At 43.1% G+C, this 13685-nt stretch overlaps 1 protein-coding gene across 1 annotated transcript in view; it reads left to right on the plus strand.

The window, feature by feature from the left end:
• The first annotated feature begins 1317 nt into the window (after window positions 1-1317).
• Window positions 1318-13685, plus strand: part of slc25a21 (solute carrier family 25 member 21) — a 74103-nt gene continuing 61735 nt past the window's right edge. The window contains exons 1-2 of the mRNA XM_037486270.2: window positions 1318-1471; window positions 1560-1650. Of these exons, the coding sequence (XP_037342167.1) occupies window positions 1581-1650 (70 nt within the window). The 5' untranslated portion in view covers window positions 1318-1471; window positions 1560-1580. The remainder of the gene's footprint in view (window positions 1472-1559; window positions 1651-13685) is intronic.

The following is a 13685-nucleotide window of genomic DNA, read 5'->3' on the forward strand; positions in this document are numbered from 1 at the left end:
CTGCTTCTTATCCAAAGGGGGTCAAAGTGGTAACGGCATTTTCCTGCCAAAATACATGCCGTAAATCCAACATTTGTACAGTTCGTCTGAAGCCATTGTTGCTTCGTAGGGTTGAAATGCCTGTTATCGGGCTCGCTGCTAGATTTTTGCATCCCTTCATTGCTCGTCAAAAAAGAAAATAACTCCTTACTTTTCTGTGGTGCACTAAAAGGTTCAAGCCACATGCTTTAAAAAGCTTAAACCAAATGTAACTTTGGGTAAAATATTCCACTGTTGTTGGATGGATGGGCTCTTTGTTTAGGGTTGGAAAAGTTACTTATATAAGCCGTTTGTGGGGTCACATGTCAAAGTACAGCATGGCCGTCTTACATGGAGGGACACGCTTACTTCATACCGCTCCGCCACAATGTGTGTCTTTTTAACACGGTACTCACGTGGCATGATCTAGCAAGACGGGGACCATGTGTGTCTCTGGTGTGCGTCGGGGGTCTCATACCGGACGGAACAACCTGACGACCCTGTTTTTTGTAGATTTTGTTCAGGAGCAAATACCAGTTACATATGAAGTAAATATTCAGATCCTTGTAATTGTTTTATGTAATCTGTATAAGCCATGGGCTATGACATGTCCATTGTCCATCATATATTGGTATCAAACTCTTAATCAGCTTTTTGGAAATGAATCAATGAGTTGATTAGTTGGTCATCAAGTCACTCGGCTAGAAGAATCGTCTGCTCAATTCTTGTTTGTGTGGTTGCAATCTGGGTTTAAAACTGTTTGTTAAAATAAAAGATCAATTTCCCGATATCCCTGTGGACTCTGGGCCATCAGAACACTATTTTCTGATTGGATACAACAAATATTTAACCAGTTCATCCAAATATTAATCCGTAATGAAAGCGATCATTAGTCGAGGCCTGCAAACTACAACTAAGTGTAATGTGTTTAATGCTTTAAGTTGTCTTTTGTCTAAGATACATTTTGGGTGTAGTATCCATTCAGACAAAGACTGTTTCAGCTTCCACGTGAACACAACAATATCAAAATAATGCCCTTGACCTTAACGTGTACAGTAAGCTCAGCAGTAAATGATATACATTATGACAGCCAAATGACCTTGTATGCACTTGTGATTGTTTGTTTGCCTCATATTGATCTGCAGAAGCCGGTCAGGGTCCATCCAATGTGTCCTTACACCATTCATACTCCTCGGCTCGGAGTGCAATGGGAGGGTCGATTTAAAACAGTGGGTTTCTATTTTTTTTTTCTTTCTTCTTCTTCTTCATTTTTTGTGTGGGTGTGCTGGTAATTGATCCCATGTTAGCCTAGCGCGAGAGCACTCACGGCTCTACTTGTTCTCCTGCGTGGGCTGCGGCCACAGCACAGAAACCCCACCGAACGGCTGCGGGACGCGATAACAGCGCCGCCCTCCACCGCGCGGGACAACCACTGCAGAACCAGCCTTTCGACGTACGAACACACGCTACGGGACGAGAAAAAGAAAAAAAACACGCAGCCTTCCACGTGACGGGTTTCTTACGTGCTTTTGTTTTGATAGGGAAGAGTTGTTCGAGGAAACATGACAACCAAAGAGCCGCGCAGCATGCTGCGGGAAGCGTCTCATCAGATTATCGCCGGTGGATCAGCTGGTGAGTTAAAAGTCTTCACTTCTGCTGCTTCAATCCACCCGGTCGCATTGCGCAACCGTTTTTTTTTTGGCAGCGTGCATGATGCTGAGTGCATGTTGCAACAGTAACCGGTAAAACAAAGCAGTGCCGTGACGTCCGCCTCGATGGATCGCGGTAACTTTAGGCACATGCGTAGATAATCATCAACAGTATACTCTTTTATTCTCCTCTTTAGGTGATCAAAGATGATACCTGTGTTACCAAGATAGTTCACACACTGTGTGAAGCGGAAGAGCCAGTTTGCGCATGCGTATAGCCATCCAACGAGGGCGTTGTTCTTTTTCTTTGAATGAATACATATAAATAGGAAGACTACATTCATTTGAATAGTACACTTTAGTCCAGATTGGGGTAGACGTATACTTTACTTGAGTATTTTCAGGAAAATATTAAAGACTCCTACATTTGCGTGACAATTGTTCCTACCTTTCCTCTCTGGTGAAAATCTCCCCATTTAGACATTTGAACATTTATGATTCACTAAGGGAGGATGTGTTCCTTTTATGGGTTGAGAAAATTATTCTACTTCTTAAACTTCAAAAAGTCTCTTTTATCTATTAAATTAAAATGGAACTTTAAGTACAAATACGTGACCAAATGCACTCCGTTGCTTTCTTCTGAGAACAGGTAAGGTAGGTTCTCAGAAGAAAGTAACTGAGTGCAGTGCCTAACAAACAGTGGGTTTGTTAGGCATTTACAAAAGCATTATTGGAGAGATGTTAATGTTGGCAACGTTAGATGTGTCTATTTTAGAGTAGAATTAAACCGTGAGAGAATGGAATGTGGCAACTAGTGGTCGTGATAATATGATACTATTGTTGCTCTTCACATTCCTACCACCAGTGGCAGCACTAAGCAAGTGGCACCAAGTCGCTAAATGAGAAAGAAATCCCGCACCATAGTTGTTCTTTTTTAACTATATTTTAAAATCAAGCAAACGGTAAACGGTGAACCTGCTTTTGTCGATTTAGTGATATTCAAAGATATTCAAATCAGACAGTAAACGGCATGGAATCAACCCGGCATCTTCCGGGTTAGTTGCCAGGAAGTGACGCTTCATCTAACCAACCAGGAAGTGACGCTTCATCTAACCAACCAGGAAGTGAAGCGAGGGCATCCCTCTCACTTATCTGCTGTCAACTTTCACATGAAAACCTCCTTTCGTCCCGCTTCACCTTCCAGGCGGGGCTGTAGCGAGATGTCGTAACACGAAGGAGGACACGTTGTCCACTCGTGTTTGACTGAAGCAACACTCGTGCCGAGTGAAAGCAGAGACGGCCGACCTAAGAGGAAAGAATGTGCCGGCAGCTCAGCCCCGATAACAGATGTTGTGAAGCAAGAAACGCGCCAAAAACCTCGGTTTAGTGTCTTTACAGAGACTGCTGGCTTTCAGACTGGAAAAACAGGAAGGACACACATTTCTGCAGAATTTCTTTCATTTGGAAACATGTTTTTGAGAGGTTACGTCCTCCACATAACTAGTACAAACCAGCATAACCTACAAAACACCCAAATGATCCCACCTACTGAGCAGTAATGAAACCACTAGCAAGACCCGAAATACCAAAAATGTGAAAAGAGTTATAAGATATCGTCATATTAAGTTAAGTGAAGGAGCCGTGGACAGATTTGGGATAAAATATTACATCTCGTTGTTGCGTTATTGTGTTCGCTCCACTAAGTCCCACATTAAAGACATTTCAGTTGCACAGTTCAAGTAAATGTCTACAGGAGGCAAAATGTTGCATTAAAAGATAAGGATGTTTCTTTTATCGTGCATGCATTGTGAAGTCCAAACCACAGTCAAGGTTGTGAGTTAATCATTACACAATCCTCAAGTCATTGAGGAGGGTTGTAATAATTGTTGAGAACAGAACGGTGGTAGGAAGGCGTCGCTTGTTGAACCCCCTTCATACTGACCGTGAAGGACAGCAGGTCACTTCCCTTCATTAGTGTCTCCTCGGTTCTCCTTTGCTTCGTGTGTGTGTGTGTGTGTGTGTGTGTGTGTGTGTGTGTGTGTGTGTGTGTGTGTGTGTGTGTGTGTGTGTGTGTGTGTGTGTGCTAATGACACATTGTGGTTGCTCAGTAAAAAGTGTTTTAGTGCACAGCTGTTGTGCGTTCTACAACAACACAAACTCAAGTCTTTCGGTTAGTCCTTTTTTCCCCAAATAATTTTATTATTTCTTTTCATCCACTAAATTGTTAAGTGTGTGTTCGGCTGTTCCTCCGTCCGGTCCCTCTGGTGCTGCTCGTTTGTGGACTGGACAAAGCATGACACAGGTTACATCTAGGTTGCTTTAATCTTCTTTGTGAGCCAGCGAGGATGTGACGTGTCTAACGGGCCTGTGAAGGGAGTAGCGGTGCAGAGACTTTCTGCTGTAGTTCTGCCTCCAACAGCTGGAAGCAATAAGGCCCACTAAACCCTTTCCTCGTGTTAGTATCCGCCGCTGTGCTCACTCGCTCAAGGTTATCGCCACATTCGGGCTTTTCAAGGTCCAAGGTCTTCAGCAAAGTCTGTCTCTGTTAACTATGTATTGGTTCATGTTTATATATTGCAGTTTAACATTGTAATACATTACTCTTACAATAGAGTTGCCAAAATGATACATTTTCCAAGAATGTCCAAAATAGACTTAGTGATAGAATTTGATTTCACTTGGGTGTAAAATGGGTGTTATAAAATCATATTCAGTGATAATGACTCAAGAAATGCATATCTCCTCCACGCTGTGTTCTCTCCTCTTTAAACCTTTCTGCAGTACAACAGTTATTTTGTTATATTATACTAACTTCCCTTCTATTGGTTTCTTCTTTTGCTTGCTTACTTGTTTCTACTTTTTAAAATGTTGCCGATAGTTGCAGTCCGCTGTAACTGGGACATTTAGTAGTTGCAGGTTCCTTTATGACTTTAATGACTGTTTCACTTGTGATAGTTTTTTGACGTGTGGTTGTCTGAGGTACAGTCGGCCTATGGCCTGCACACCACGCCTCCACTTTGGACAAACTAAGGGACTAATGGGAGCTAAGCAAGGTACTGCTACGGAGCGGAACGTTAGACATCAATTTGCAAAGTGTGCGCCTTACAGGACCGTCAGCGCGTAGCTTCGCTCTCTCTCTCTCTCTCTCTCTCTCTCTCTCTCTCTCTCTCTCTCTCCGATGGGGAACTGAAGCTGCTGCCATCGGCGCTCTCTTTAAAGCCAACGGACTCCTTTGACAGAAGAGTTTCTGGTCTACCGCCGACTCGATTGGCGGGTTTGTTTGTGTTATTGTGTGACCTAGGCGTGTTTTTTTTTTTTAAACGGGTCGATTCGTATTCAACAAAGTTGCACAGCGACCAACAAACCTCGCCATGACTCGACCCAGCGTCGCAGCTGTCACTTTATGTTCCCCCAGGGACAATGAATGTTCCTGTTAAAAGGACTCTGCTGGGTTTAGTTATTCAGTGAACTTTTCTTCTAGGTGAGCTTTTCTTTTTAGCAGCACAGCTGAAATATGTCCCGCAGCATATTGCCTAGCCTCCACGCTGGTGGACGTGCCAACCGCCATCGACCGTAGGCATTACCACGGCGATGCACAGAAAGCCTACCTCAGAGAAAAAAATGTCACTGTCTACATCTATCCCGCGTTACAGTGACACTCTCATGAAGTTACAGCTATGGATGGATTTCTTTTAAGGATTTTGGATCCAAAAGTCCAATATTTACCTGATTTACTCCAACACTTTAGCTCTCATGGGCTGGTTTATGTAAGCGCGGTGTTCTGGCGCTTCTTGTCCCGCGGCAGCGTGGGGGGGAGGCTGCATTGTCTTCATCAGCTGCTGAAGGCTGGGTCCGTGTGCCGGGCTCATGGCCTTCTCAGGACACCTCTTCACAGGCTGGTCAACTCACTAAGGAGCTCTGAGGGCACCAGCTGTCTCAGACGATGTGTTTATGAGAAGCAAGGTGTGGTATGGACTCCGGCAGTGTCCCCTGTCCCAACTCACAAGGCCCGTGGGTCCTGAACCTCAAGGGGCTCTCGTCTGTCCTCGCCAAGAGTGATGGGACAGAAGCTTTCAACGCTCTGCAGAATGACCTCAGTGTCTTTACAAGCCTCCGCGCTAGCTTTCCTCCAGACATTTGTGTTTTCTCCTCCTGATTCAGCGTTCATGCGGATGGAGACAGACAGACAGACGGGTGTTCATTTGCATGCCAGCTTTGGGCCTGTAAATCAAATGGGAATTCAGAAGCAGCGTTTGAGCACAGCTAGCCAGCACCAGTTATTTTTTCAACCTGTTGGGGGGGGGAATAATGTACATATTATATTTGTCATATGTATTTTTCTGACAGCACGATTAGTGGTTCTTGGGATTTAGCTGACGTCATTTGCATTGTGTGTGAAAGGCTTGAAATGGAATAAATACAAATGGGGCAGCGAGACATCACGTCCCCGTTGACGCTGCCAAAATGTGTGCACTTGTGGGGTTTATTTGAGGTATTTTTACTGCCCAATTTGAATGTCTTCCAGGCTCCTTCCTCACGAGACAAGAGGTATTGTTCAAATAAATGATTTAATAGTTTGTTTTTTTCAAAACGGCATCCTTCAGCAAAATTAAAGTAAATGGGTCATAAATTAAACCAGGTGTGTAATAAATCTGTTCATATGTACCATGCTATGATTTCTGTGTAAATTGGGCCAGTGGTAATACAAAGGTGCCGTCCTCTTTGTTTACTTTTAATTTTTTTTAAGCCTCCAGGCATCCCATAGTGACCTGTGTTTGTACGGCACAAAGCTATCAACGGTGGTTAATATCCTCAAGCAAAGGCTGTAGAAGTGTTTTAAGGAGAGTGTGAATCAAGCGGTCAAGATGTCTGCGAGAGAGCTGTGAAGCACCTGAGCTTTGGATGCTTGGACTCAACCCTCACGGACTGTGGGACACCACGGACTGTGGGACAGCACGTTGTCATGGTGACGTCACGTCACCATGACAACGTCGAAAAATATGTACAATTGTGGATATTTATCTGATATGTTTTGCTCCCGAATATGAACATTTTCCAGGCTGTTCCCTCACAAGTTGAGAGATTTCAAATCGCGCTTTAAATGTTTTTCAACGAAATACAATATTTGATGAACAAATGTAGCGCTAAAAACAGGATAACCAGGAATGGCACATGTGTTCACTTTGTCATATTATAAAGAAATAAGATGATATTTATTCATCAAATCATTTTGCCTTGAAATTAAATACTGAATTCACTACCTGAAATTACTACCTCTTGTCACAGCATGGATGACGTTGAAATCAGGAAATCAGAAGTATTCAATAAATACCCACAATTCAAATATTTTTACGTTGTTATGGTGCAAAGTGCTTTCCCATTCGTATTCACACCATTACAAACCCGAACAGACTCTCACCCTCCACCATTGACCAGGTGACGTCCATAAGTCTCTAAGGGTTCAGGTTTGAGGCCCAAAGGGCGACACTGGAATTTGGTCTATTTTTGCTCAGGAAGGCTTCTCAATTACGAAATGATTACATCGTCTTCAGGGAATGTGTTGAATTTGTTTACATTGTATTTACACAAAATCGAAAGCGTCTAGAATAACATTTCGTTCTGCGGCGGATGTGTGCATGATGGGTAGGCTACTAAAACTTAACCTTAACTTGCCTTCTTATTTGGTCCTCAAGGGGGCAGTAGTTGCATGCTTTATTTCCTTCCATAGTAAAGGGATGTTACAACATGTTCATGTTACAGTCATAGCTTTTAGCTGAAAGTGTTGTGTGTGTGCTCGGAAACACTCATTTAAATGTATGTTCTCTTATCTGAAAATAATGGTCCATTTATCGATCGTCATAGAGGCAATAAAAAGTCATTAAAATAATGGCCAGATTAAACACCCAGCAAACCGTTTTTTAACTGAAAATACATGTATTCCCATGCTCAGTGCTGTAATGTTTTCTCTAAATCCTTTGTCATTTCCTCGGTAGACGCATTGCACTCCTTGAGTAAATCGATCCGTCTCCAGCAAATGGAGTGTGACGACATGAGCCGGCATGTGATTACTGCCGCTCGGCCTCCAGTCAGAGCCTCCTTCCACTGCACCGCTGCTCTGCTCATCTGATTGGTTTAAAACAGGGAACCTGAAATCAGTCGGGAAAGAACAGATTAAGCCATTTAACCCAAATGAAGGAGAGGAGGAAAAGAGGAGAGGGGGAAATCAAATAAATATAATCAAAGTGTGTGTGTGTGTGTGTGTGTGTGTGTGTGTGTGTGTGTGTGTGCACCATTGACAGAAACTGCGCTTAGCAGTGGACATATTCCCGAGTGGCTGCAACAATCACAGCCGGATTAGGCCTACTATTTATTTCCAGAAACAGTTGTGCGTGTTTCAGTGGGGCTTTGATTGAACTCCCGGTGGACATGTTGAAGACAGATGTTTAGATGAGCTCATGTTTGAAGAAATGTTGATTCTGGATGGGGTGATTTTGGGCCTGTTTCTTTTAAACCTGCTCCCGCTGCCTCCCATCTTTTACATTTTTTTTGTTAAAGTCTGGGAGGGCATGCGGAACGGCGCGCCCTTCATATTTAATGTGCGCTTAGCCTCGCATTAAATGGCATCCATTTCCATTTTTCTTTTCCGCCCTTGACAGACAGCTGTCCACGCGTGGGGGTCGTGGATGGCTTGGTTAAAATGAGCCGTGATGGTGCTGAGGGACGGCTACTTAACCGGACACATCTGTCTTTTGTTATCAATGCTTCTCTTTATACGTGTCGGTTTTCAGAATAAGGTGGATGTACCGTCAAGGCCCGAGGTGTTTTACACCAACTTTTAGTCATCAAATGTGTTGATTTGAAGCTTTGTGACGCTAACTCAATCACAGACATTATTTGAGTGGATTTCTCATGATGTGTCTTCATGAATGAATCGCATGCTGCACGGTTCATCAGGCACTACAATGAAAGTAAGCCCTCATTTAAATTACAACACACCAACATTTCTAAAACCAACAGAAGAGATTTATCATCTCTGAGCTAAATACAGTCCCCGGCAAATGATCACAATGTCATGAGAAATGAGTTGAGTGCAGACAGGCGTTGAGTTTTGTGGTGTTCTCATTGTATTGCAAATCTCTGGCATCCAAAAATCGATTGTGTGGACCCAAAATGTTAATTGGCACTAAAATAATAAAATGATGAATGTGTTGGCACAACTTCTGAGGCTTGGCTAAGATATTTAAATGAGTGACATATTTAAATGAATAGTTCTGAATTTTCATTGTAGCTGAAATATGTTCCTGGTTTATAAGGATAGAAAATCTTTTTGCAGCAATGCAAGTGGTTCACTGCTAATGTGCAGTTAAATGAACAGACAAGTACTTTAAATCAAGTACTTGTACTCAACTTATTTTTTCCCCACTATATTTGTACTTAAATATATTTCACTTAAAAAAAATATTTAAAAATTAAATAGATCCAATACATCCTGACGCACCATGATGGAATAAACTATAACAACTTTTGTAAGAACTTCAGCTGCTAATTAATTAATTTATCAATAGGATACATTTTAAAAATGTTCATAATGCACTACTTTAAGTAAAAGTATATTTCCATCCTAATCTGCTTGTGCTGAAATGACATTTTGGAGGACTTTACTTGTAAAGTATATTCCTAAACTTTGGGATTGCTACTTTTTTACTTCAGTAAAAGTTCTGAGTACGTTTCTTCCACCTGTGGCACTAAACTCCCAGTATTACCAGGCCCGGAGGAGCATTATTTGGTTTGGGGCAGATGCCCCTCAGCTCACGCTTCGGGTAAAGGCACTCGTGGGCCATTTGGCTGATCTCCTGCGCTACACTCAGCGTAGCTGAGGACGTCGTTTTGACAGCAAAGTGCCGACGAAGGTTCTCATTCATCCAGGTCGGATACAGTCAAACAACAAGTCTCTAACGGCTGCCTGTTGGATCAGCAGTCTCCGTTAAGCCCTCCTCCAATAAAAGAAAATAACAAAAAATCTATGTTGAGGCCCCCCAAAAAGGGAGAATATTACAGCAAACACCGAGCCTGGATATGATTTATTGATTTAAGTGTGTATCTCATGTCACGCCGGCTGCACCATCAGGAACTCGCATGAGAATCTTATTTGAGTTTCAGCTGTGTCTACAGGTGAGGCCTCTTTACAGGCTTTAGGCTGCATGTGTGACTCATCCTGATTTGACAGGGGCCATCAATTTTCCCTTAAATTACGGCTGCCTGGGACGAAGATCTGTCTGTGTCAAATGTTGGAACAAACAAGAGAGCTGAATCCCTTTAACCTGCCTGATTCCTAATGAAACAAATCTATTCCACAACCACCGTGGGTTTTTTGTCTGTTTTTCTTAACACGTCAGGCCAAACCAAAATAAAACAAGTTAGTATTTCAGTAGTAGTATTTTTACGACGATGGCCTGTTATAGGCGTATAATTGCACACGTTGACGCTTTGAAAGTCCAGACCGAAATAAAAGAAGAAACGGGGTCCCCGCTCAGCGAGACCAACGAGGCCCAGTCACACTCACGACGTGATTTAAGGCAAACCGTTTACTGTGGGGGGGGGGGGGGGGGCTGCTCTGTTGTTGTTGTTGTTGTTGTCGTCCAGCCAAGCTCAACATACCGGGTCGGCAGGAGAGCCTCGGAGTGGGTTGGTGGGTTTTTGATTCAATGATTAATGACCCGATGACCTCGTAGCATCACGTCTAATGTCATTGGCATGCTACTTGGCCTACAAATGTACATACGGCTTTGATTTTAGTTGATAATAAGTGGACGTATTGAACATGTGATCACATGGATGAGGATGGTGATGTGACGGAACCGATCACTTATTGGGCCAATCACACGTATAGATCTGGCAAAAAGAGCGGGACCAATACTCTCAATTTCAGTTAATGGTTAACTTGAAAATGTTTTATAAGAAGGATTTGTGGCCACCAAGAAGTGAAGTATAACTGTCAGTAAGAACAGCGATATGGTTTTTGAGCATTGGCAGCGTTTATTTTGGTAATTTACAGTCCGTTTGTCAGATCTAAGAACCACTTAGTTTTTGTAGCAGCTTATGGAGAATATAATTGTCACACACAGGCCATTTATCATGCATCCTATAATAATAATAATAATAATTATACTGTTATGGTAAGCACACATTCAGTCAGATGATTATGATTTCTCTGTATGGGAGGCTTCCCCTGGTTCATTGCGGTCTATTTCGAGGTACTAGTTATTACAACCGGGAAAGAAAGCTGACTTTTAAACAGTATTTCATGAAGACACTTTAGATTTCATACCGCGAACAAGAGATGACAAAGGTCATGACACCAGTGGGCATTATAGTAATATGAGTGATTGGAATGGCAGCCGCATGTCAGACATGGAGGAGGATGTACAGTATAGGCTCTGAGATCACTCACAAATCCCGTGGAAGTGAAAAGTGAAGGCATGCGTGGTCAGGCACATGGCAACAATAATAAAACCGAGAGGAGAATCAGCTAAACAAGCTTTGCTTAATTGACCACTCAGACTAAGTAGCCAAGGAGCAAAAAGAGAGTGACCCCGGAAGAAAATGAGAGTTTACAGTTGTGCGACTGAACTTCGTGTGTGTTTTTGCATGCATCTGGGTTGTGTATGCGTGCAAAATGAAAATGGCGGAGTGCGTGCCTCGGCAATCTCCAAGTGGTCAAGAGTGCACGTTTGTTTTTGTGTACTTGCGTGCGTGTGCGCGCCAGTGACAAATTTATGCCGGCAAATTGGTTATCATTATGTGTTTTGTGCAAGGAAATGTATATACTTTAAGCGTGTGTGTATGTGTGTGTGTGTGTGAGCTATGCGTGCGTCTGGATTATGTTTTCAGTGTATATTTTTGAGCCAGTCTGTCTTGAACCTCGTAATTAAATCCCATGAAGAACAAGCGCTTACCGTCCGTCATCCCAGCAGACGCATCATTTCTCTCCGCCGTACATCTTTGATGGGAAGTCAAGTTTTTTTTTTTTTTTTTGAAATGCCAGTAAATATGAATTGCAAAAATATGAGATGTTGAAAAAGTTTGCAACATGCTCTGTTTGTCCTCTACCACCTTGTTCCTCATGAGCACTGACATGTGTGTTGAAAAGTCTCGAATTGGGCATTTAACCTCGTGCCCTGTAGCTCCTAGCCGCAGTTGGAAGGAGGTCAGACATGTGGGCCGGCTGCACTGCGGTGCAAGACGCCACCGGATGCTTCATAGCGCTCATTCCTTTTCTTTTTTTTTCAGCCTCAACATTTTTTTCATCATCATTTTTATTTAATAGTTTTTATTTTCTTTTTTTGGAAATCTTCACAAGAAAAAGTCAAGGCCGAGACAACTCTTGCGTTATTTCAAGTGAATGCGATGCATGTTTCGGGACTTTAGGTACAATAATTACAAAGCCTCCGTGCTACTGTAAGCGCTGAAGTATAAATAAACATAAGTACTGTCGTAAAAACAAAAGCAAAACCGGACAAACTAAAAAACCCTGAATTATATTGCTGTTCCTGTCCGTTCATGTCCATATTTTTGAATCGGGTGTGCGTGTGTGTGTGTGCGTGGGTGTGTGTGTGTGTGTGTACACATGTGTCTGCCCTGTGATTCTCTGGATGAGCTGGAAATTTATAACACAGGTTTTTTACAGTAAGCCCCGGCCAAAAACTGTAATTTTTTGGTCCCCTTTTAGCTGCACAGTTGGGAGACAGGCCTGCCCACTTTAACTCTATCAAGATGAACAGCATTTGGGCCAGCGCGGTAATCATAATGTAATTTGTTGGGCTCATGCGCCAATTTGTGTCGTTTGAGAGGAATATGGCGTGCCTGGTGGTCGTGGGAGAGCATGGCCCCGGGTGAGGTTTTAATTAGGGAAGTTCACATTTTTAGACACTTTGTGTTATTTCTGATTTTGAGTGGTGGGAGGACGACACACTTAAGAGGGAGGGGAGCTGGCAGAGAATGAGGTGCATTTTGATAATGACAAACAAAACTGAGTGAAAGGTCATGTTGGAAATGTGTATACTACTTCATTGTCATTTTACAACCAAAGCAGATGTCTGCAAAGTCTGCAAAGAGCTTCTGAAGAGCAGTGGGAGCTGATGCACCAGTTCTCGTTTTATTTTGAAAGCAGTGACGTGGAGGAAGCTGCCAGAGCGAGTCCATCGCTTTGTGATCCCAGGAGTGATGCAGTATGTTCAACGTTCATCTGGTTTGGCATTCATTTCTGCACAGTTATACAATGAGGGTTAATGTGTAATGCCTTAAGTGGAGATTCTGATCCAAGTTTTTTGTGAACATGAAACGGAGACGACTTGACTAGAGGGCAGAAGAGAGCCATGTTGGTGCTTTTTAATGTATTGAGTTGTAAATGTCTACTTGTCCCAGTAGCCCGTTTAGGAGTAATCCACCTTAAATTGTAGATTTAAGGTAATACAAAGACGGATAACTGTGCTGATGCTCTCTCATGTGTGCACAAATTATTTCACTTCACCGAGACTTGCAGCTCTCAAAATATGAGATGATCCCCTCACATCTGTGTTTAGTTAGCTGCAGGTACCATTGGAAATGTTAACATTACCAGTACCAAGTGCGTATTTATTCTGAACGGTTCCAGGCTTTTATTCAGCACACTGATTCTTCAGATAGTTTTATCCCACAATGGAGATCCAGATCCTCACTGTGTTTTCTATGGCCTGTTTGACGGGAGTCCAAGCTGAGATGCGTGTAGTAGAACGGAGGCCACACAGGGCGCCGGCTCTGCAGCGTCCTGAAGCAGGTACTGGAGACCTGGGGAGGAGGGTCGAGGTCTCCACAGCCCGACAGGGGCGAGCGCTCAGCTGGGCCCGCTCTGTAATCAGAGGCTCCCAACAGATGCTCTCTCAATTGGAAGAATCCCCCAGAAGCTTCGGAGGAACACACAGGCAGCCAGCTGTTTCCATAGCGAGGTATTGATGTTGAGATCTTCAAGAGGAGAACGGG

This window comes from Pungitius pungitius, chromosome 14 (genome assembly GCF_949316345.1).
Source record: "Pungitius pungitius chromosome 14, fPunPun2.1, whole genome shotgun sequence".
NCBI lineage: Eukaryota > Metazoa > Chordata > Actinopteri > Perciformes > Gasterosteidae > Pungitius > Pungitius pungitius.